The sequence below is a fragment of the Rhodamnia argentea genome, chromosome 1 (genome assembly GCF_020921035.1).
Source record: "Rhodamnia argentea isolate NSW1041297 chromosome 1, ASM2092103v1, whole genome shotgun sequence".
Lineage (NCBI taxonomy): Eukaryota > Viridiplantae > Streptophyta > Magnoliopsida > Myrtales > Myrtaceae > Rhodamnia > Rhodamnia argentea.
This window is the reverse complement of record NC_063150.1, coordinates 34,311,826-34,335,810: the sequence shown is the minus strand read 5'-3', so window position 1 is coordinate 34,335,810 and position 23,985 is coordinate 34,311,826. Positions and strand designations below refer to the sequence as shown.

General features: G+C 41.2%; 3 protein-coding genes across 4 annotated transcripts; 2 read left to right on the top strand and 1 right to left on the bottom strand.

The window, feature by feature from the left end:
• Nucleotides 1–841: 841 nt before the first annotated feature.
• Nucleotides 842–1,463, top strand: LOC115739001 (protein SKIP34). The gene has a single exon (XM_030671838.2). The coding sequence runs from the start codon at nucleotides 979–981 to the stop codon at nucleotides 1,273–1,275; it is 297 nt and encodes a 98-aa protein (XP_030527698.1). The 5' UTR covers nucleotides 842–978; the 3' UTR covers nucleotides 1,276–1,463.
• A 6,483-nt stretch (nucleotides 1,464–7,946) lies between these two features.
• LOC115738993 (nucleobase-ascorbate transporter 11) lies at nucleotides 7,947–14,049 on the top strand. The gene is made up of 10 exons (XM_030671829.2): nucleotides 7,947–8,971; nucleotides 9,515–9,612; nucleotides 9,703–9,873; nucleotides 10,215–10,315; nucleotides 10,565–10,700; nucleotides 10,852–10,902; nucleotides 11,253–11,540; nucleotides 12,149–12,383; nucleotides 12,660–12,940; nucleotides 13,425–14,049. The coding sequence occupies exons 1-10, from the start codon at nucleotides 8,254–8,256 to the stop codon at nucleotides 13,644–13,646; spliced, it is 2,301 nt and encodes a 766-aa protein (XP_030527689.1). The 5' UTR covers nucleotides 7,947–8,253; the 3' UTR covers nucleotides 13,647–14,049.
• A 3,307-nt stretch (nucleotides 14,050–17,356) lies between these two features.
• Nucleotides 17,357–21,564, bottom strand: LOC115738995 (receptor-like cytosolic serine/threonine-protein kinase RBK1). 2 transcript variants are annotated; one of them, XM_048277402.1, is made up of 9 exons: nucleotides 21,471–21,539; nucleotides 21,318–21,437; nucleotides 20,746–21,222; nucleotides 18,879–19,136; nucleotides 18,380–18,534; nucleotides 18,209–18,288; nucleotides 17,983–18,118; nucleotides 17,747–17,896; nucleotides 17,357–17,556 (listed from the first exon to the last, which is right to left on the bottom strand). In XM_048277402.1, the coding sequence occupies exons 1-9, from the start codon at nucleotides 21,478–21,480 to the stop codon at nucleotides 17,398–17,400; spliced, it is 1,545 nt and encodes a 514-aa protein (XP_048133359.1). In that variant the 5' UTR covers nucleotides 21,481–21,539; the 3' UTR covers nucleotides 17,357–17,397. The 2 variants fall into 2 exon arrangements, with proteins under 2 accessions (XP_048133359.1, XP_030527692.1); XM_030671832.2 differs by having other exon boundaries at nucleotides 21,318–21,564.
• Between the last annotated feature and the right edge of the window lie 2,421 nt (nucleotides 21,565–23,985).

Below are 23,985 nucleotides of genomic sequence, written 5' to 3'. Positions count from 1 at the left end.
ATAACCATTTATAACTATATTAGGTCAATTGAAAGATACAACTAATTGTTCTCTACATGTAGAGTTTAGGACTTTGGGCAATTTAGATTTTCCTTTTTTTTTTTTTTTGGTCAAATGGGCAATTCAAATATTTTATGCAAACAAGTACCATTTTTGTCAATGCTGCAAATAAAATACTAGTAAGAGAGAGGTTTTTTCTTTCTTTTTTTTCTCGAATAATAAGATAGAGGTTGAAAGTCATCCGTTGTCTTCCAATCTTGCAATATTTTTTTCCTAGATAATAACTATTAGAAAATGTTCTTATAAATTTAATTAAATCAAAAAACTCACGGACCACGTTATATGTTTACTAATGTCTCCATCTCATCGCTAAACATTCTTTTTTCTTTGAGAAAAAACCATCTTAATATAAAATAATAATAATAAATTTCCTGAAAAATTTTCGAGACAATTGCTATTGTATTTTTCATAATATGCAAATTCAATTTTCTTAATGACATAGTGTATGATAAAAGTGAAAAAAATTTCCCTAGTAAATTTTACTTGATTGATTATCTAACCCGAAGAGCATTTGTTTAACTTCAGCAAAAGTAAGAAGTACTTTGTTTCTTTTTATTCACATTGGGTATTATCTGAATTTAAACATTATAGAAGACTAAATGTGTAATTTGCATCAATAGTTTTAGGTTGTGAAACATGCGTTTGAAAAAAATAATAAGTGCGTGCTACATAAGATTTAGATTATTAAAATATAAAAAATATTAATAAAAATAAGTATTTCTTTTTTTTTAATTAACCGACCAATTTGTTTTTTGGACATTAATAGATTTGCTAATGCAATTAAAGAAATACCAGTGGGTGTTTCATCAATGATCTCGCCACGCGACGCTCCGGTTCATCGCTTGTCATCGCCATTCTCCATCTCCAGAGACCGCAACTGAATCCCGCCGCCTCCGCTCGTGAAGCTTCGCTTTCGCCATGTGCTACGGCCGCCACCACCAGAGGCCCTTCTCCAAGGACCATTTCGCCGCCGCCGCCGCGGACCCCCAGAACGCGGACGCGGCGGCGGCGGCGGAGGACCTGCGGAGCCGCCTCGCCGAGACGGAGGCGCGCCTGGCTCGGGCCAGGGCCCGCGAGGCCGAGCTCAGCCGGCGGTTGGAGGAGATGAAGCGCTTCGTCTCCGTCATGGAGATCCTCGAGACCTACCTCGCCCGACGGTTCAGCGAGCAACGGGATCGCGTCGAGCGGCGCCTCGGGCCCTCGCCACGCAGCTAGAGGCTCGCCCTCGCGATGGTGATTCCAACTTTTGTGGCAATACCTATTGTCTCTTCTGTGTTTGCTCTGTATAGTTCGATCTTCTTTCTTTCTTTTTAGCTTCCATGTATTTTGGAGTTCTTTTCCTTCGTTATGCTTGCCAAGAAAGTATACATTGATGCAAAATAGCGGAGGAGTTTTTATTGCTCCATCTGTTGCAACTGAATTGAGAACAAATTTGGTTGTTCGATGGGTCTCGAAATTTAGATCTTGGGCAGAGAATTGTGATTTGCACTTTCTTGTTGGTCGGATCAGTGGAAGTTCAGATGGTGCGATTTTATCTGGGTGATCCGCCTAATTGATGAAATGTATTGCCAAGTGAAAGCTATTTTCTAGGATAACTCAAAGACTTCCCTTCTAACTAATTCAGTGGGATTGAGATTCAGGATGTGATGATTAGATCTGGAGTTGTTGTTTTCAGCCGAATTGCAACTGCAATGAGATAGTGTCTTTGTTCGAGAAAGATCAATAGGAAGATCAGTGGGTGATGAGCCGTGCTCTTTAGTGGTAAGCTTATGTTCTTCTCATTTAGGAAGAGGTTTTTGACGATCATAGGGGGAAAAAGCACCAGTCTTTGTGCTTAATGAGAAAGATCAATAGGAGGGTCGTTGGCGATAAGCCATGCCTCTTTAGTGGTAAGCTTGGGTTCTTCTCATTTAGGAAGAGCTTCTTCATGATCATCGGTGGAAAAAGCAGCAGTCTTTGTGCTTTTCATGGAGATGATAACAACAGCTATGAGCTACTTTTTAATTCGTTCTGTTTTTGGAGCAGCACTATAGAAGTTTACAAAATACGAGCACTATCTTTCTGCTTGTTACCTAGGATCTGCCTTGAAATAATCGAATGACGAGGAAAGCAATGTTCCAGTGTCTTGGAGAGGTAACTGCACCAGCACCAGCACCAGCACGGGCTGTTTGAGCATTGATCTATGTTGTGATTTCTTGTTCTTAACAGAAGATGTTCTCATTTAGGTCTGTCATTGTGCCGTCAAGGTATATGAATGTTGGTTCGTATAAATGCATATGAACTGCGATTCCTATACTCCAGGAGATCCACTCCTACCATGAAGCTTAGAGAGTTCCTTGCTTGGGTGCCCTCCTTAATTTTTCCAAATTTCATTAGCATGTACTAGCTTAGTCTAGCTATTGCAAACTGCGAAGATCATTACTTACCAATTGGCAAAACTTTGTGGTTGTATGGATCTCTCAAGTGAAAATGTCGATTCCAATTTTTAAGTTCTAATTTACTCACTCATCCCATCACCGTAGTTCCAATTATCCATAGCAGACTGATCTATCTAGTTCGTCACAGCACCACCTCTGGTATAATTCTTTCTGTTTATCCAGCTATTTGAGTCTTGTGAAGCAGCTGGCTTCCTTGAGCCCTGGATATGCTTTGAGTTGCTTAGGTAATTCTTTATGTAGCAATTGCTATAATCGAGAACCTTTGAGGAGACTTGCAGGACATCGTAGGATTAACTTTGAGGTTACTGACGGCATCACTATACGTGCTTATTTTGTTGCTCATAGCACTTGGCAGGACATCATAGTAGAGCTATATGTGGAATGCTCACTTCTCAATCAGCTGCTTTCGGTTGGATAAGACGGCATGCGCTTGCATGTGTTGTAAAGCTGCCTGAGCAAAGATAAAAATAATCAGGAAACGGTGGAATGCGGTAGTTTCATGGTTTGATCTTGGTGCTTGAAACACCGTTTCATCTTTTTGGATGGTTGCTTTGGGATGAATTAGCTGCGAGACATTATGCTTTTGAAATGTTATAACTCGGGTTGCACCATGCTTCGCGTGATTCTACTCTGCTGAAACCGGGGACCTTTTTAGTTTCTCGGGACTTCCGTCCTGAGAGGAATTGGGAGGTGGCTGCTGCTGTATCTACGTTGTGTTTTTCTACATAGCGCGACTGTGTTTGAAGATGAAGATCCAGCGAGATCGATGGATGCAAAGTACAGCAGAGAGCAATCTCCATCCACACTGCTTACAAAGAATGGAAGCTTCTGTGACCGTGGTGAGAAACTCCCTCCAACAATGCTCAGCACAGCAAGAAAACCATCAATTTTCTGCATGGATCAAAAGCAAAAGTAGGCTACAAAGATTAATTGCCCATCTTCACAAGATAATCATCAACTAGTGAGTTGTGAATCCTAAGCCGAAACTCATGAAACACACAATCAAGAATCACCTGGCAGAGTTTCCCAGAGAGAAGTCTACCAGATAATATATACTTGATTTTCTCAAGTCCTCAACTGCAGATGACAACACACAACAAGCATGACTTAGGGGTTCTTTCTCTTCCAGCAAAGGCCCGTCAGTGAAAAAGCTAGGAGCCGTTCTAGGAGTAAGCCAACTTACCTTATCTGCCAGACCAGTCCTAAACCCATTTAGCATTGGATGCACCATTCATCCCATACTTGAACGAATCACCTTGAAACTCAGAAACCTCCGAGCTAATCATTTCCTCATTTTCTCGTGGGTCAACATCCTTCTCGCTCATATCTTCTCCATGCATCCCATCCAAATCACAGGTGCTTGCACCGGCAAACTGCCACGAACCCTGTAAAAACAAACAAAACGAGGTCGCCGCATTTTCATCGGCACCTTCGATGGGGGCAAACTTGCGGCAACCCCATTGCTGAAATCCAATTCGCAGTTTTAGCCTTGTTCACTGGAATAACGACACGTACTAGGCTTTCCCCTCTTAGTCCTCCATCCCAAACTCTTTACGTGCAGTTTTCACCTTACCTAGTTGGCTAAACTATCTCTTCTTACCATTAAGTTCTTACCTTAGACACAATCAAATAACTGTTGACATTCAGAGTCTCCAGTCACATCAACACCATTACATGGACCTCGAGACCAAACTTGTTTTAGCCCAACAATCTCCGGCCGGAGTACATAGACCTGGCTCGTAGCTTTGTCGAGCCACCTGGGCCCATATTCCAAGCCTGGGCCTACGTTTTTTCGTATTCAAGACTGTCTCGGCCAAGCTAAGTTGGCTTGTCTCGGCCAAGCTAAGTTGGCTTGCTAAGAGTGCGCATGATAACATTTTTAAAAGTGGATTTCTACTCCAGAAGTGCTTATGGAGCAGAAATCCTTTTAGCAATGTAACTTTTGAAGCAGAAATTCGTTTGGTAAAAGTATTTTACTTCTGAAAGAAATTTCCATTTCTGAAGTGAATTTTCACTTTCAAAATTGTTTTTCCCTCAATTTAAGAAGTTAAATAAAATAACTTCTCCAACTCAAGAAATACTTCTCGCCTTATCCTCTTTTTATTACGTTCTCACCCTCGTTTCGATTATACCTACCTCCGCCAACTTCCGCCACCGCTAACCGCCGCCCATCACCGACCTCTATCGGCCACCGCCCATGACCACCGCCAACCGCCGACTATTGTTTGCCCTCGCCCACCAAAGACCTTCGTCGACCGCCACCTACCCACCGCCCTCGGTTGCCAACCATTACCGGCCATCGACCATCGCCGCCCGTCGCCCATCATTGTCTGCGACCACCGACCGTCGCAGCCGCCAACGACCGCCGCCAACCGCACACGCTAACCTTCGCCGGTTGAGATCGCCACCAACCACCACCCCTACCACCAACCATCGATCACCGCACCGGCCGCCGCCGTCGAGTCGCCGTCTCCGGCCGCAGGAGTAAAAATTAAATAATTTTTTTAAAAAATAATATTTTAATAATAAAAATTATTTTTAAAGAAATTTAAAAATTTCAACGCCGATAATAAATTTTCATAAAATATTTTATGTTAATAATGTTTCAGAAGTAGAAATTTTCAATTGTTACTAAACGAATTTCTCCGATCAGAAATACCTTTTGGAATAGAAGTAGAAAAATCAACTTCCGCTTATGAAGAGAAGTAGAAAAATCAACTTCCGGTCAGAAATTGATTTCTCAAGTAGAAGTATTACCATGCACGCCCTAAGGGGGGCTATGGTAACACTTTTAAAAATGAATTTTTGCTTCAAAAGTGCTTTGGAACAGAAATTCGTTTGGTAATGTAACTTCTGAAGTAAATTTTCACTTCCGAAGTTATTTTTTCCTCAATTTGAGAAGTTAAAAAAAAAATTGCATATCAACTCACCCTCTTTTTGACCACGCTTAGCTCCAAAGACTTTAGCCGTTGACCATCGCTGCAGCAGGCTCATCGCTAATCGCGACCATCGCCAACCACCGACTATCGCCCGCCGCCACTCACCGCAAACCTTCGCGGGTCACCTCTTGTTACCACCGACCTCCACCTAACACCGCCCGCGACCATTGCTACCGCAAACCACCGCCGACCACCGCCAACCGCCCACTATTGCCCACCTCGGACCTCTGATGGCGGTGACTACCGCTTCCCATCACCAATTGCAGACCACCATTGCCACTGCCCACCACCAGGCCCCCCCCCACCCCCCAACCATCAACCACTATGCGCCCGCCGCCACGATCTACCAGCGACCTCCACCGGTCATCACCGCCTAGTGACCGTCTTCTCGTGCTAGAGTAAAAAAAATTTATTTTTTAAAGAAATTGAACAAGTTTAAAAATGAAGTAGAAGTTTTTCAACCGCCAACAATAATTTTCCATAGAAGATTTTGTGTTAATAATGTTTCAAAAGTAGAAATTTTTAACCGTTATCAAATGAATTTTTCCGATCAGAAATAAATTTATGGAGCAAAAAGTAGAAAAATCGAATTCTACTTCTTAATAGAAAGAGAAACATCAACTTATGTCCAGAAGTTGAATTCTAAAGCGTTGCCATGCGCACCCTAAGCAGTCCTACTGGAACCTACCTCAACACCACACAATCACAACACCCTTTTTGTTTGCTTGAGTCTGAAGTTCTTATGAATGGTTTGGTGAATGAATTCGCCTTTTCCTTGCATTGGTTGCTAGTGCACGGGGAGCCCACGCTCAAAATAACCTGGAAAGTGCAGATCCTTAATCACTTTCTCCACTGAAAAAAAAAAGCAAAGAAGATGAGAATTTTGGAAGAAGATAGGCAGATGCAGAAATGGGAAGAGAGAGAGAGAGAGAGAGAGAGAGAGAGAGCCAATAGAAAGTCACCCAATGTTGCTTGAAAGATTCTTGCGCATGAAACAAGATCATGCCGGGTTTGAAATTGGGAAAAGAGGAAAATAGTTTAATGTTGTCCCTTTATCGTGAAGTCTTTCAAGTGAATAATGTGAGATAATGTCCATGTCCTAGTGCCATTTAAAAAGTAGTTTAAGAGTCTTTTCAATGGCAAATAATCCAAAAAAGAATGTGATGGATCTTTCCTCACTTTCTGATTTCTTTTACTTGATCAATTCTATTGGAGCTATCTTGATCGTGATTGCGGCCAATTTATTGCGGCTCACGATACGAGTGAGCAAAAAGAACCGGTTGGTTGGGTTCGATTGCCTGGGTCCGATTCTCGATTTTATAAAGTTGGAATTGATAATTGTCCACCCGGTTTCCGGTTCTAGGGGTGGAACCGCCCTACCAGACCAGATCGATTATTTTTTTTAAATCTAATTGTATTTCTTAAAAATCTTTAAAAAAAAAATCATATCAAATACATGCAACTGGTTCCACTAGATCGCATGAGAACAGGATCGGATCGGGTAGTTATGTCCGGTCCGAGTTCTCGATTCGGGAGTGAGAACGGATCAAATTGAAAACCGATCACTCCTAGCTCGCAGTTCGTAATTTCATGGATTTACACTGGCTTGAGAGGACTAGATTCAAGCGCACCACAATACATGATTTTAAAAGGGAAGCAAAAAGAAGTTTTTATCTGCACTAATCTTTCGATTTCATTTCCAAAATTAAATCTCATAGAAAAACATGCATTGAATAGCACTCCACCTTATGGCCAAAAAGGCAAAAAGAAAGCAATACTCATGATAACACCCCACTTCATTATTTCTCGACACCTGATCATCAATTGTCGCTTCCTTTACCATTCTTGTTATATTGATTATTATTTATCGCATCAACTATGCGAGACTATTGCCATTCTAATAATTTTTTCACGAAACAAACACCTAAGAATGTTATTAAAAGAACTTTCCCGTTTTATTTATTTTTCTCGATCATCGACTTTCCCCCTTTATTTGTCATTAAAAAAAAATGCAACGACTTTGAATGACTTTCCTGCATTGATCCGGTGTAAGAAATAACTTATATAGTCGCCTGTCATCGGAGGATTGACATGGGAAAGAATTTGGTTATAAAATTAACTCTAATATACGCATCATTCATTCACGAGAAATATGCAGGTAGTTTCTTATCCTAACAGTTAGCAATTAATGTAATAACAATCCGGAAAAAAAAAAAAAATTCCTAAGCACTTGCAAGCATAATTACTAATGAACTGTTTGTGGATTCAATGAAAGAAATATCCTATCAGCAAACCTTGCTCTTTTTCATTCCTTTTTTACTTCAATTTTCAAAGTACCTTAAACTTTTCCTTCTTCCTCACAAGGCATAACCCTCATCAACACTCGCGAATCTTGCCAACGGCTGAAAAACAGGGCAGTGCTGTCATTTCATCGATCCGCCATATTCATGATTAAGCACCATAACGATGTTGACTTGCGACCTGTAAAAATGGCCCCTGGAGTCGAAAACACGATGGCCCAAAAGGCGCTGCAAATCTCTCCCTACTCCGACCAGTCGCTCTCGCTCACTCCCACAGCGCAGCATGCTCAAATGACGAATCAGCAGCATTGTCTCGTACCCATCCCATCTTCCAAATCCAAATAATTCCGATTCCACTTTGCTTTGCGCTTACTCTTTTATCATTACTCAATCCTGCTTGTTGCAGTTTCCAGTTTTCACACGCGCGCACTCCCCCTCTCTCTCTCTCTTGTTGTGTTGAAGTTCAGGCAGAGAAACGAACCTCACTAACGAAGACCCATTTCCGAGGGAGCTGCAATGGAAGCTGGGTCGAGCTCCAAAAGTGTCGGCAAGGCCGAAGCAAAGGTGGGTGGTAGGAGACTAGGCTCAATTTTCTCCAAGATCGATCCTTTCGTTCCAAGAACCGACCACAATCCCAGAGAGCTGAGGTCTTGGGCTAAAAGAACCGGGTTCGTCTCGACCTTCTCTGGAGAAACTAATGTCAGCTCGAGTGAGAAGTTTGATAGCGGTGGGTTTGATCTAGAGAGAGATGCAAACAGGAGAGGTGGAGGGTCTTCGCCTAAAATAGAGATCGACCCAGTTCTCGGCAGGACTAGACCGAGCAGGGGGGTCGAAATCGAACCTGCTTCGGTGGCCGGAAATGGAGCGAGCAGAGACAGAAACGGCGGCATCTTAGGGGCTAGGAATGGGGCATTGAGGGGCGAGAATCAGAGGCTGAGGGTGGCGGATGAGGCGAGTTTGAGGGACAAGGAGGATGAAAGGAAAGCCGGTGGGAGTGGAAATGGGAATCTTGCGGGAGGCAATAGTAATATTAGGAATGAGATTTTGAATCATAACAATGGGAATGGGCGTGGAGCTGCGGCCGTTGCTCCAGGCATGGAGACGAATAAGGACGATAGAAAGGAGGAAGGAGATGTGGGGATCGATGTCTATCTGGACGGCGAAGAGCCGGAGAATGGGTGGTGGAGCAGGTCGCCAGGAATGAGGTTGGGTTTAAGAGACAATCCGGGCTTTGGTCAGTAAGCTTTCGGCTTCTTGAACCTCTTTGTCGATGTTCTGATTGTTAAAATTTGTGTTACTTAATTTTTAAATTTGGCTTGTCTTAGTTGTGTGACAGTGTCTAGTGAGCACTTAGGCAATAGTTATCTTGTTCTAATTAAAAGGGGTATTAGTTGCTAACTGCATAAGCATTACATTTCTCCAAACGTGAGCTCGATGCTTTTGCTCTTCTTGGATGTTTGCATGACTCGGGCAAAATACACACATGTTTGTTTGCAATAGTTACTCTTTCTGATAATGTCTGTGCTTCTAATATTTTCATTCCTAATACCTTTCCAACCATTGGACCATATTAAGGCCAACTAGGGAAAGGAGACTACTATAAAACTTCAGCTACGCATGGATATTGTCTAATTACAGCATATTTGTTGGAAGAAAGTAGAATTATCTTATGTGTCATGCTTGCTAATTCGAACCAATGGAGTTATTGGACATGGAGTTCTCAGTGTGCGTCAAAGTTAGTACTATTCTGACACCTCTTCATATCCATTGGTTGCAGTACCAATTATTTACTACAGTCTGCAGCACTATTTGTCAATGGCTGGTTCACTTATATTCATCCCCTTGATCATGGTCCCAACCATGGGAGGATCCGACGTAAGCTTAGCATTGGAGAGATAAATTTGATGTTTTCTCAATGTTGCTTTGATATTTTGTTGACACATCTTGAACATTTTTTTACTACAGAAGGATACAGCGACTGTAATTTCCACGATGCTATTCATGTCTGGCATTACTACATTGCTGAACTCTTACTTTGGTACCCGTCTTCCATTAGTTCAAGGGAGCTCGTTCGTATTTTTGGCGCCAGCTTTAGTCATAATGAATTCACAGGAATATCGCAATCTCACTGAACATGTAATACTCTTATATTGATGAATTCATACTGTCATGCAAATTCATTCCCTACCATTTCTTCCGCATGTTTAGAAACAAATGGTTGTAATGAGCATGCAAGGAATCAGCTTGATGGAAAAAGCAGGAAGAACAACAAATGTGTTGCCTTGTCTTAGTCTCTTTTATTTTTTCAATTTTGTAACATTTTTATATCTAGCGGTACCTTTTCAGGTTAAAAAAAAGAGATCTATGGGCTACTCTTGACTGAAATGAAGTTGAACATGCAACCTGGGCAGTCTTTTTCTCGTTTTCTGTGGAAATTCTTGCAATGATGCTAACTTGTACTGTCCGATTAAGTGCAGAGGTTTAGGCATATAATGAGGGAATTGCAAGGTGCTATAATCGTTGGTTCAATTTTCCAAAGCTTTCTAGGGCTTACAGGGTTAATGTCCCTCTTAATCAGGTAATTCGGATTTTATAGATGAGTGCTCCCGCAATGTATTTTGTTACCCTTGAGCTAATTCTGTATCTATAAATGATGCACTGAAAGCGTACCGATTTAAAAGAGAGCGGTCAATGTAATTTTGTTAGGGAACTCTTTTATGATCTAAAACCTAATATAGCGTCTACAATTTTCTTTCGATTACATTAGAATTTTATGGATCAAAGCTAAATTTTTTGAGCTTACGGGTAATATGATTCTGCTATGCAGGCTGATAAATCCTGTGGTGGTTGCGCCAACTGTTGCTGCAGTTGGTTTAGCATTTTTCAGTTATGGTTTTCCTCAGGCTGGTAGCTGTGTGGAGATCAGTGTTCCGTTGATTCTATTGGTTCTTATTTTCTCATTGGTAAGAGCCTTCTCTTGCTTGCACTCTTAAATCACTATCAATGAGTCCTTTAAATTCATTGTCTCTTTTAAAGTCATTTCCTGTTTTTATTCTGTTCAGGCAGACATAATAATTTATGTCACATGTGGTAATATTGCTTTTGTTTTTCCAGCATCTTCGAGGGATCTCCATCTTTGGGCATAGATTGTTCCGAATATATGCGGTATGTACAGTCTTGAATAGTTGTTAAAGGGTTTAAGATTCATCTTCCAAACCATTGTTCCAGGCATTGATCTTTTTCCCTTGTGAACTTAGACCTTTTTAAGACATCGAATTATATGTTCAATTTTCTCAGATATCAACCCTTTTTGTTGTGAAAGTGCTTAAAATTGTACAGCCCATGCTTCCCCGGAAAAGGACTCTTAATTTGGTTTACCAACCACATGAAAATCTGATTAACAGCTTGCTCAAGCATTTCTTGTAATTTCAAAGGAAATTTTAAAGTATTTTGAGCACAACACTGTTACTATACAGGATTGAGCTCAGTCAGATGACATCTCTACGTAACTGCAGGTTCCATTCAGCGTGATGATTATATGGGCATATGCATTCTTTTTGACAGCCGGTGGGGCATATGATTACAGAGGCTGCAGTCCCGACATACCCAGTTCGAACATTTTAGTTGATTCGTGCAGAAAGCATGTGTACACCATGAAGCATTGTAGAACCGATGTCTCCAATGCAATGAGAACTGCTGCTTGGGTCAGAATTCCTTACCCCCTGCAGTGGGGTACACCTATATTCCATTTAAGGACTTCCATGATCATGATCGTCGTGTCATTGGTCGCATCTGTGGATTCGGTCAGTAGTCAGTACCTTGTACAGCTACTAATGCAACGCATTCAGGAAATGGAACGGGGGTGAAGAACTTGCTGGAGAGGCCTGGTTTTTAAGCCATCTTAGAAAATCTTAAAACCGATAACAGGGGATATAACTTGGCAAACTGTTTCCTAGGATATTATTTTTCATTACTGTTCCTTTACTTCAGTTGTCTACCTATTTTTCGTCCTAATTGAGATAAACCAAGCATGAGAAATTCTCTAAGTGATATATCAGAAAATGACTTGAAATCAGTTCGTGGAAATAATTCTCAAATTGGTATCTTCTCTTCTTCAGACACATTTTGAAACTTTAGGACAAGTACTGAGCTTTTTTTCTATGTCTTTGCTTTAATTCCTATTAGACAACATTTGAGAAAAATTTCAGAATATGCATCAGAATAAGTTCTCAGCTTTTCTGCTATCTGTATTTTACCAGTGTTTTTAGGTACTTTGCAATGCCAGAGTCCACGGAGAAGAGACAAACAAAATAGATAGCAAAAAGCCACTTCATGATGGAATAACATAAACATAAGAGAACTGCGGGTTTAAATTTTGAAGCTATCGTCAATGTGTGCTTCTTCATGGCAGATTGGAACATATCACTCTGCATCAGTGTTAGTCAATTTGAAGCCTCCCAGTCCTGGAATTGTTAGCAGAGGAATCGCACTGGAGGGTTTCTGCAGTCTACTGGCAGGACTTTGGGGTTCCGCTACTGGGTCGACTACATTGACCGAGAACCTTCATACGATAAGAATCACAAAGGTGGCCAATCGTAGGGTGGTAGAAGTTGGTGCCCTTTTCCTGATTTTCTTTTCATTTATAGGTATAGCACCCTTTCACATCCTCCGACAGCAGCCTGTATTGTATCTACGTTCTCATGTACTTTTGTTCCTCATCAGCATAATGCTTGGCTACTCTAATTAGAAATAAACAGGGAAGAAAAAGATAACCTTTGAAAAAAAGCTTAGGGCTTTCATCTTCAATAATGGACTTTGTGGATAAATTACTCAGCATCTAAAAATAGTTGGACATATACAATTCTTCATCTTGTCCTAATGGTTTGTACTCTCACCTCGTCACTGCTTTTATGCATTCTCAGGAAAGGTGGGTGCTATCCTTGCTTCTATACCTCAAGCCCTGGCTGCTTCTATACTGTGCTTCATATGGGCACTTATCGTGGCGCTGGGCCTCTCCATGCTGCAATATACTCAGACAGCAAGCTTCAGAAACATGATAATAGTTGGCGTCTCGCTATTTCTTGGGTTGTCTATACCCGCTTATTTTCAACAGTACCAACCGGAATTGAGCTTGATATTGCCTGGTTACTTAATACCTTATGCTGCAGCATCAGATGGTCCAGTCCACAGTGGCAGTCCTCAAGTAAGTTACTCTTACTCATTTTGATCCCATCCTTTTTTTTTTTTTGTGGGTCTTTTTGTCCCTTTGGGCTCTCTTGCTAGATTAGGTTTGGATGAGGGTTCCCTGGACTCAAATTCGAATTGCTTGGGCAGGGTGGTCTCTGCCATCTGCAGAGTGCTTGATCTATTAATCTCTAGTTTAAAAAGAATCTTTTCAAGACTATATCAGCATTTTTGAATACTGAATATGGCTATGTTATATGCTTCTATGAACTCCTAATAAATTCACTCTTTTCTTGATGTCGGATCAATTGAAGAACCAAAGTTTTTTTTAATGAACTGTTAACTATAGTATTCTTCTTTGAGATTCTAAATGTGTGATGATGATTATTCTGTCTCTGATTTCCAAAGAATTTACGCTGTACTTTTGAAAGTGCTTTGTGAGGTTAACACTTTCCAGTTGTAAAGCAAAACTGACATATTGCGTCTGATGTGAATGGCTCCAGCTTGATTTCACAATAAACGCGCTCATGTCGTTGAATATGGTCGTGACTCTATTGGTGGCGATTGTGTTGGACACCACAGTTCCAGGCAATCGGCAAGAGCGTGGGGTGTATATATGGTCACAATGGGATGATATAGCGGCAGATCCATCTTCGCTTGCTGATTACTCCCTTCCTAGAAAAGTTGCCCGGATCTTCTGTTGCTCAAGGTGTTTGAATGCCTGAAATTTGGCAGATGATGGCTTGTGTGCTTCAAGATTTCTTGTATAGTACTCGTTGGTAAGGAGCCTCGGAAAATACAGCGCTCTCATTCTTGGAGACGATACAGCTGATTGTGAAGAAACCATTTGATTGTAAGCTCTTGCTTGCAAACTCAAAACTTGGTTATACCATAGATAGAGTTGCGATGTTTTACAGAAGTCAATTGGATGATTTCAGAACTAGAGAAACAATATTCTTTTGTATTGCGTACATTTTGTTGACTTTCCGTTTAATCTGGTCTGTTAAAAAAAGGATAGATTTGTCCAGATGACTAGCTGGAATCCTCTAGACGGGCTCAAATACCACCCTCTCAGCATGTACTTATTTATTCATGAACCTAACAGTTCAAGTAAACATGTGTATCGTATGAGTACTTGTATTGCTTCATTAGCCTCGAACTTTGATCGTGACCATGGGGTTTAAACATGATCGCCAAAAGATTATAATTGCTCTAGGCTCCGTTTGTTTCACGAAAAATATTTTTTTGAAAAACATTTTCCTCAATTTCTGATGTTTGAGGGCAGAACATATGTGATCAAGGAAAATGTTTTCCGATTAATGAAAAATATCCTTCTAAATCTGAGTAACATGATATTCTGTTTTTGAGAAAGAGAAATCGTTTTCCCCTCCGTCTTTGTCTTACCTTCTCTCTGGCATGAGAAAGGAAAATTAATTTCTGAAATAAAAAAATCTTTCTCTCTCTCCCTCTTCCTCCCTCACCATTCTCTCTGTTCGAACACGAACCCAGATCCATGAAGCCCCTCTAACTCGAGCTCCCTCCTAGGCTCTTGCTACTTTTGCTCATCTTCTTCTTCCTCCTCATGTTCCCTGATTTCTTGTCGCTCGTGTTCTGCAACGTCGTCGATCTACTCTGTTGCTCTTCCGCTGCTTGCCCTCGAAGTCCGACACTTCCTTGTTGAGAGGATAGTCTGGAGCTTCGGAGTGGCTGCGAGAAGGATCGAGTTCAGAAAGAGGGGCTCATTCTCTCTCCCCACTGATGCTCGAGATGGCAAGGCGAGCCACGAGCTCGCCTGATCGGGCAAGGCTGAGGCTCCCCTCGTCGGTCGGTGACGAGGCTCAGCAATCGCTTTCCGTGGCCGGTGGCTGTCATGTGAAAGAAGAAAGAAATAAGAAATAAAAGAAAAGAATTTAAAAAAAAAGAGAAAAAAGATCAAAGAAAATAATTAAAAATCGATTTAAAAAAATAAAAAGGCATCAAAAGACTTATACGGTGAAAATTGATTTTGCTTATCAAACAGCAGAAAATATTTTCTGTTTTGTTTTCAGATTTCAGCTAAACGCCGGAAAATATGATCATTTTCCCAAAAAAACAACTTTTGGAAATTTTTTCCACAAAGGTCATATTTTTTGTGAAACAAACGGAGCATAATGTCTCTTCTCTGCTTTGACAAACAAGGTGATACTACCATCAATATAGTCACCCGAATCTTTAGTATTTCTCGTAACAACGAAAAAGAGATTACATATTGAACAAGGTGTATTCCTGCAGCCGATTTATATGCTTTCTCGGTATTTTCACTCCCTATGAGAATAAAAAGTGTACATTATCTTTGCATTTTCAGAAGAACTGAGCAATTAGCCAACTTGCTAATTCTCACCCCCTATGTGACACATGCAAAGAAGTCTTATTGGTAATGACAGATAATCACGTTTAATGCCAACGACTGAGCATTTCACTCCATAAGAAGTCGCATGTGCCGGTTAAGGTGCTTGGCAGTGCAAACTCAAGAATTGCTTATACCCTAGGTAGTGTTGTGATGCTTTGCCGTTGAAGTTATTTTGGAACTAGACATAGATATTCTTTTGTATTGGATAAATTTTTTGGACCGTTCCATCTAATCTGGTATGTTGGAGAAGGATAGATTTATCTCTTTTAGCTTATTTTCAAATTTAATTTAATTTTTTTAGCATAGTTTTAATTTTAGAAATTCACGTGGAAGTCCACATGGATTGCCAATTAAATTTTTTATTATAGATACCACGTAATCTGTTTGGCTTTCTCATACGATAATTTTTCTCCGATTTTGGCACTTACGATAACTTTTGACACTTCTACCTGTGCCCATACGTAGAGAAAGAAATTCTAGAGAGAAAAAATATTAAAATTATATTAACATATGAGGTGATACAAATGAGGCAGATGTGTTTCTTCTATAAATAAAAACTTTCTCGATTACGACCGTTGATCATTTCTCAATCTAATGGTGGAGATCGCACCTCCCTAACTACCAATGAGAGTGCACCTCCTTGTCGACAAATCACATTACAAGGAATTCTCTAGAATAAAGTACAATTACTATATTGCTTGCCCTTAGGATTATTCTAGAGGACTCAAAGAGAAATGCCTGTTTTGATCCATCACGATCCTTCCAGCTTGAAAACCTTTGGACCGTGACACTAGACTTTTGAAAAGAAACCTTTATGCCTCAGGCATGTAGATACCGATGGTGTACGGGACCCCTCTCTCAGATGAAGATAGAGAGTGGGAGGGAAGAGGAAGAGAGAATAAAGGAGATTAGAGAATGCTTATTCACTTTTATAACCATTTCCCTCTTGTCTATTTGATAACGATTCTGATTCTATTTCCTATAACAAAAAAGATGAGAAATATGTTAATGTAAATGATTCTAATTCTATTCTCAAAAACAGTTTTGGAGCAAAAATAAAAAGAAGTTAATTCCGAAAAGAAAATTACTTTTGAGAATCACAAAAAAGAACAAAGTCTCAATTCTTTTAAAAAGATTAATTCCACGTAGATTTATGAACTAAAAAAATTAAAATTAGATTTGAAAATTTTCCAATAAATAATTTTTTTAAAATAATTAAAATTAAAAATAAGCATCAAAATTTAACAAAAAAAAGTTAATTTTTTTTAAAAAGTGGGATAAAAAAAATTAAAAAAATACAAATTAAAAAAATAAAAAATATGGGAAAATTTTAAAAAATAAAATAAAATTTAAGAAGTTAAAAATTTGAAAACATTAAAAAAAAAATTTTAATTTTTTTTAAAAAGATGAAAAATTAAAAAAATAAATAATTTTCTCCACTTGATTGTTCCCGGGAACATAAATTTTGTGCAGTTACCAAACACACTAAAATCATCTTGAAAACATAATCAGAAAATATGAACATAATCATAATTACTTTTTTGGATCAAAATCGTTGCTAAACCGGTCCTTAATTCATTGGTTGACCGTTACCAAGTAGTTGAGCCAGCATGTTCAATAACCATTCCTCGCTATCCATATATAATCATTAAACTGTCGGAAAAAAAAGAAGAAGGTAAGCATGTGAAGTGCCATGTCTATTCAACAAGTGATCGTTTATCATTTCAATATTTAACAAGCGTCACTGGGAGTAAACGATAGGCGTGGTGCGTTGGGTCCCCACGTCAATTAAAATTTGAGAAGTCTGGCGGTCGCGGAAAAATCGCCATAGCAAATGAAAATTTGCATTTCGTGTGTGTTTCGAAACAGGTTCGAGAAGAGCAGGCTAGCAAAACTAAGAACGAAAGATGCTTATCACCGCACAAAGTGAGTATAGCATAGTACCAAAGAAGATTCCAGAACTCATTCTATATGCTTTCTCCATATTTCTACTCTCTATGATATAACAAAAAAAAGAGGGTTGGTACATTCATCTTTGCAATTTTCAGAAGAATTTATGACAAATCATCGCGGGGTGATGCCGCATTTCATTCCAGAAGCAGTTGCATGTGCCGGTTAAGATCTTCGAGATAGGTGGTGCAAGAATAGTCTTCCAGGTCACAGGCATCCAACAGAAGAGCTCTTCCTGATACTGATTTCTGCTTCCACTCTTGAGAGCCATCCTCACCCTGCAGCATCTGCACTACCTGAAGCCCAGAAAAACCGGCATCACGTCTGTATCAGGCTGCTTAAAAGTCGAGACAGCATGATGTTGTGGACTGAATGCGATGATAAAAATGAGCGCAAGTGAGTTAGTGACGAAGCTTTTCACTTTGTGCTGCGAGGGTCACTAGCAGTGACATTTGGTACCAAGCAGCTGTGCTTATAATATCATACCTTCTTCATATCTGGGCGCATGGTGGACATCCAGTGAACGCACATTGAAGCCGTCAGTGTGGCTCTTTGCATTTCATCGATGTCGTAAGTATCTTTCAGCCGAGGATCTGCCAGTTCTCTGATGTTGTTCACGTCGAGGAGTGGCTTTGCCTGCACAGCATAGACAAGATTCCAAAGAGAAGTTCCAGAACATTGACGACTATTTCGGATGAGGAGATTTGAGGAAAGTGACCTACCCACATAACTAAGCTCTGGCGGGTTGAATCAACAGCATGGCGACCTGTTATGAGCTCGAGCAGCAGAACTCCAAACGCAAAAACATCGATCTTTTCGTCCACAATTCCGTGCATGAAATACTCCGGTGCTAAATATCTGTTAGAAAAACATTAAGTTACAGCAGAAAAAGGCATTGGAGACAAGTGAGTATCATCACAAATGATGGCATCTAACTGCGTGACTAACCCGAACGTGCCCTCGATCGGGAACACGACATGCTGAGCCCACTTCTCAGGAAGCCACTTTGCCAATCCGAAATCAGATATCTGCCACAAAGAATTTGGTTCCTTTCGTTGTTCATCCTCACATTCTGTTCCTGTTACTCTTTGTACTGAATGAGAGAGGGAAAATTGTTACCTGGGGCTCATAGTCTTCGGTGAGTAATATATTGGAGGCTTTGATGTCTCTGTGGATGATCCTCCTTTGGCAACTATAGTGGAGATATTTCAGCCCTTCAGCCACTCCTACAGCAACCTTAAACCTTACTTTCCATTCAAGACTCTCTGTTGAACCTGCACAGCGAACATTATTCATCAGTATCTCCTTAACAACTTATGAATCTTGTCGTGGCAATTAGGTGAATTTAATGGCTCAAGTTACCGTTGTAGCGCGCAAAATGTTTACAAAGTCAAGAACCAATGTTCGCTCGAGTTGAATTCAGAAGGCTAGCAATGACTTATCACGGTATTCGGGTCATCCAACCCGACGAGAAACAATCCAGCACAAGTGGCTCGTGGCTGGCTAGTTTGACTCGCCGGCAATCGCGTTGGGTACGTCTCAAGTCGTGGGGGATCAAATGTTTGACAGTGAGAGCTAAGAAGATATAGAATGTACAGAGAGAAAGAGAGCACATCACCATGAAGTACCGAAGCAAGGCTCCCGTGAGGAGAGAACCGGAGAACAAGGTGCAGACCGCCATCCACGCCGTACCCGAGCAACCGAGCCGCATTCGGGTGGTCGATGTGGGCTATGATCCCCAGCTCAGACAAGAAATCAGCAGTCCTAATCTCTTCTTCCTTGTCTTTCTTCATCAACCGCTTCACCGCAACGAGTTGGCCATCAGGTAATCGCCCTTTGTACACTTCCGCATGCCCTCCTTTGCCAATCAGGTTCTCTGAAATCGGATCAAGGGACAAATCAGTCGAATTACTCCCACCATATTTGAAAAATGTCAATGAATTGCCTCCTTCCTCTGCACCAACGAAGAGAAACGCAATGGTCTGTTGACAGTAACTAAGATGGCCTGGCTTTTGAAGGTCACACATGGAGGAACACCAAGTATAACTGAACAGTGAACTAAGTAGCAAGTGATTCGGAAACTGTCTTTAACTACCACGGAATTGGATGAAAAGTATAGGTTGTCCTGAATTAGCTTGACGAAATTGCTTTGCCGAAATCCCGCTTGGCGGCAAATTCGAGACTTAATTGGAACCTTTTTTGAAAAACTTTAGATCCTTACTTGACCAAGGGTCAGAACATTAAAACCCTGTTTTTGCACTTATCCCGCGCAGATATTCGTGCAAAGTATCTCTGAACAGAGGCACGATGTTGTTCAAAGCCGCGAATCTCGCTGCGGCTTTTCGCTCAGCAAACCTACCCCTCTGTTCTTTTGCTCAACTGGGTCTAAGAAAAAAGTCAAAAAAGAAGTCTACGGCCGATGAATTTTTCAGTACCAACATCACGACCCCCCACTGTCCGATGCCCAACAAATATAAAAGCAGAAAACGAAGGGAGCTACAGACAAAGCAAGAGCAGGGCAGAGCAGCGCAGAGCATCCCTATCTAAGTTGGAACATCCAAAGGGGCTGTGCCGGGGCTGTGCCGAGACAACAAAAGCTGACCTAACGATGTAGTCACTCTCAATGTATATGTTTCGCCTAGTCGTAGCTGTAGTTGATGACTGTCGAGTGGGACCTTTTCTTCTGAATTGGCAAAAAATAAAAATCTGACGCTCTTCTGTTGAATCACGCCATCTCTACAGTTAATCTAGTTGAACTCTTTGCAGAATATCAAATAATTTAAAAAGAAAAAAAGAAAAGAAAAAGGAGAGGACTCGAATCGCCAAGTCAACGAAACATCAATCTCATCATTATCTTAATTTCATGCAGGCTAAAATACATGGACAGAGGAACATCCGCAGTTTATTCTATGTGGAGCAGTCAAATGTAAATTCTACGAGTTTGGAATGGGGTTTAGATAAGAGTCAATAGAGTTGAAATTTTTCGTAACGTGAGCCAACAAGAACAAAGTTTTCAAGTTGTAATAGGAGGGAGACCAAATCGACACTTGGGTCCCTCCCCCGCCATCATCATCTTCTTCCTCAAGCACTTTTTAGGGGAACAGCAGAGCAAGAAAAAACATCATGGGAGTCCAAACAAAGAGGCGCGACCATGTCGATCCGCTGCTGCATTGATTTTCGTGAGCAGTGCTGCGAAAGCGAGGGAGGAAGCAGGCGCCTGCCTTTTCGATCCCCGCCCTTGACCGTCCACGTCATGGTCAACGGGTCAGGACATGAGCAGAAGGAATCATTACATGAACCTTACTTACTGTTCAGGATTGTCAGGTAAGTATGCTTCTTTTTTTGCTATGTTTTACCGATGAGAATCATGAATTAGGAGAAATTAAGAGAAACGTGTGAAATTTAGCTCGTCTAAAGATAAAGTCAAAAGAAGGAGAAGAAGATAAAGTAAAGATTTTTTTTTTCATTTTTAATTTTGAACTTACCAGGGCAAAAATTGTCAGTAGCCGCCACGAGCTCCGCTAGGTCGAAGCTCCGCCAAGTCGGCTTCCACGCCGGCAGGTTCAGAGCCCCGCGATCCATCCCGTCCTCGGCGCTGTGAATCCTCAGCAACTTCTTCTTCTTCTTGGTCGTCGCCGCCGTAGTGGTCTTCCATCCTCTTCCGCGCGCGGCGTCCTCGTCGGCCCTCGCTATCCCCGGACTCGGCGTCGGCAGCAGCTTCCTCGCCGACCTCCTCTTCAGCGCGTCGACCACGCTCCACCAGTGCAGCCTCTGTGCCGCCGTCGGCTTCTCGGCCGTCGCCGAGGACGAGCTGCAGCCGCAGCCGCTGTGATCGGAGTCGGAGCTCAGGGACGGAATCTCCAGGACGCCTCTCGGGGACGACGCCCGGCCCTCGTTGGCCTCCTCCTTCCCGACCCCACCCGGTTCCGGTCCCTTCTCCGGAATCCCTCGAGCTCCTTCCTCTGCAATGACAAAAAACGATAAAAAACGATCGCGGGGTTAGGACCTCTGTTTGGCAGGAGCGGAAACAGGGGACAAAACGGAAGGCGCTTACCACCGCCATGGCCAGGCATTCTGGAGTCTGCCTCAACTGCGAGCGCTTCCGCTGTAGAGTTCTGTTCGGGGGAAACGAGCGCGGTAATAATCAAGCTTGAGGGGTCAAAGGACGAGACAAGTTTCTCTTCTTGCAGGCCTCGAGAGGTAGAGAGAGGAGCCGCCATTGATGCGGCCAAAACACGAGTAATTCTCTGCTAGAGTTTGAATAGACAGAGGCTTGACTCTCTGTTCCCCCACTTATATAAGGCCTCCAGCCACAAGCGCCAAATCTCTTTCGATGACGCAATCTCATCATTATTATTATTATTATTATCTTTTTCATTTATTCTTTTTTGTTTGGATTTTGATTTTTGATTTTTTTTTTATTTGGGGAGATCGTTAATTTTGGCGCAACTAACGCTTTGACAAGGGCGCGCGGGGCTGTGGCGGGGGGCCAGGGGAAGCAATAACGAACCTACCCGAACCTGCCCGGGTGAGAAAAGGGCAGCCTCGCGGGGGTAGATTCAGTATTTCCCATTTGGCAATCCGACCGGACTTAGGAGACATTCTATGTATAGCTATGTCTTCTAACGTTATCCGCTGTCCATCTCCGTACGACGACGGATACTGTACTACTAAACAATAAGCAAAACAAGCAAATATTCTTTTCGTCGAATTGACGCTATTGCAAGACATTTGAACCTCCAATCTCGAGGTCCTGATTTCAATCCCCGTTATCTTTTTAAGTCATTGAAAATACTCTCCGTTCGATTCCGTATTCGTAGTGTATACAGAGCTCATTTTCAATACATCTTTACTTTGTTCGAATGGAAAAAATCTTGACAACCCCGTTTCATATATTTTTAGGATTGAATGATATGCATACTGTCAATTGGCTTTTCCTTTTATATAATCAAAAGGCCGAAAAATAATAATAAAACATTGTGGAAGATTGTGAGGACTTGAATGGAAAGGAAAGATGGACTTGCGTCAACTTTTTTAATTCATCTAAAAATTATTTACGGAACTTGTTGAAGATTCTGAACTTTTGGCGGGAGATTATCCTAAGAACAAACCAAAATCAACGCAACGTAAAGTTGACCTTGATTGATGTCTCCCGTCTTACCATGTTTGCTGAGAAAGTAATGCAGAAAATAACGGATCTTGCGATTCATACACCATACAAGAATAAGAAATTACCACATAAATCAACGATAAAACGATTCGACCCAAGTGTCGAGGCTTGTTCCATGGAGAGAGAGCCAGCCGTTAAGAAATCCACCACGATTCCGGAGAATCTGGAGTTCCCAATCGCTCAAGTGTTTCCCGACTATAAATTATCTCCAAAATAAAATCGGCAAGTGTTGTCACACAATCTCTCACAGAAAATTCACTCAGAACACTCACCAGAAAAAATCCTCGCGCTGTTCTTGTTTGCTCAATGATCGACGAGAATGATGTTTTTACAGATTCTTGTACGAGTCAACTGTTAATTACTTGTTCGGACGTCAAACCAGTCCTAGTTGGGTTTGGAATCTTTATACAAATTGGATTTCTTTCACGCATTCAAATTCAAAATATAATTTAAAGATGTTGATCCCTCGCACCGAGTCCTTCTTTTGGCTAAGCCTTCTTGTGGAAATTGTACCATGATTTGAGGTTCAAGAATCAAGAACACCTCTCACTTCCGAAATTGGAAATTACGTCTCCGTTCTTCTCATATCTTGTGCGAATGGATTACGCTACCTTGGACCTAGAACCCCTCCGTTCCGGGCGCAATTAGATAATTTAGACATGACCCCAATCCACTACAATTTAGACTAACATAAATAGCTATAGTTAATGGATAACCTAAATATGATCTCAATACAATCCATTGAAATCTGATTTGGCCCCAGTCGACTCATGCGAACCCGACACCTGTTTCTTGTGATTATGAAACCAGTAAAGCGAAATCGTTAATACGATCAACAAGAGAGAGTTTCTCAAGTAATGTGGGATGAGCAAAAATAAGGGATAAGAAGTTTTTCGAAATGCTTTTCTACGACATTAAACACCACAAAAAAGAGGGGGGGGGTTGGATACGATACGATAATTTAATGCGATTATACGAGACTTCTCAAATTCTATTGGACAACTCCTCAAATTCGAATTTCAAAAACTTGTGTAACTTTCAGGAAAATCGATGAGCTCGTTTCATTGTGAAAGATTAGTTTGTATGTGTCTTCAGTTGTCCACTAGGTCATAATGTTTATCTTATTCACTGTGTAAAACTCAATATTAAAAAAATGAAGGGACAAAACCTGTGGTCGTTTACTTACTGGTTGGCGACCATCGTGTAAGTTGACCTGTGCTATCTATGTTATGATCTTTGGCCTCATCTCAAATTGAACATTCCTCCTATTTTTTCCTATATCTCCCCCTCAGCAAATTATGTGATTTTCGTGGCATGGGAGTCTTAAATCATGCACAGAAATTCTCCATAGTATGCGTAACAACACCATCGTATCTTAGCAGATATATTTATCCAATTAACCGATGGAACAAGTCATGTATTTGCTTGTTTGGACCACTATTCTCATGGAAAAAAAAAGTGACTTGATTGCGACTAGCGACCTTGCATGGCCGGGCTAGGGTTCCTATAGTTACTGCCCAGGTACAATGACATGAGAATCGACAAGTGACATTTC

Excerpts from the sequence above, each read along its gene's own strand:
- LOC115739001 (XM_030671838.2), top strand. The coding sequence starts at position 979 with ATGTGCTACGGCCGCCACCACCAGAGGCCCTTCTCCAAGGACCATTTC.
- LOC115738993 (XM_030671829.2), top strand. The coding sequence starts at position 8,254 with ATGGAAGCTGGGTCGAGCTCCAAAAGTGTCGGCAAGGCCGAAGCAAAG. Across the intron at positions 9,874-10,214 it reads ATCGCAATCTCACTGAACAT|AGGTTTAGGCATATAATGAG; the intron begins GTAATACTCTTA and ends GATTAAGTGCAG. Across the intron at positions 10,316-10,564 it reads TTAATGTCCCTCTTAATCAG|GCTGATAAATCCTGTGGTGG; the intron begins GTAATTCGGATT and ends TCTGCTATGCAG.
- LOC115738995 (XM_030671832.2), bottom strand. The coding sequence starts at position 21,480 with ATGGCGGCTCCTCTCTCTACCTCTCGAGGCCTGCAAGAAGAGAAACTT. Across the intron at positions 18,535-18,878 it reads CCTTGCTTCGGTACTTCATG|GTTCAACAGAGAGTCTTGAA; the intron begins GTGATGTGCTCT and ends TTCGCTGTGCAG. Across the intron at positions 18,119-18,208 it reads CCGATCGAGGGCACGTTCGG|ATATTTAGCACCGGAGTATT; the intron begins GTTAGTCACGCA and ends TTTTTCTAACAG.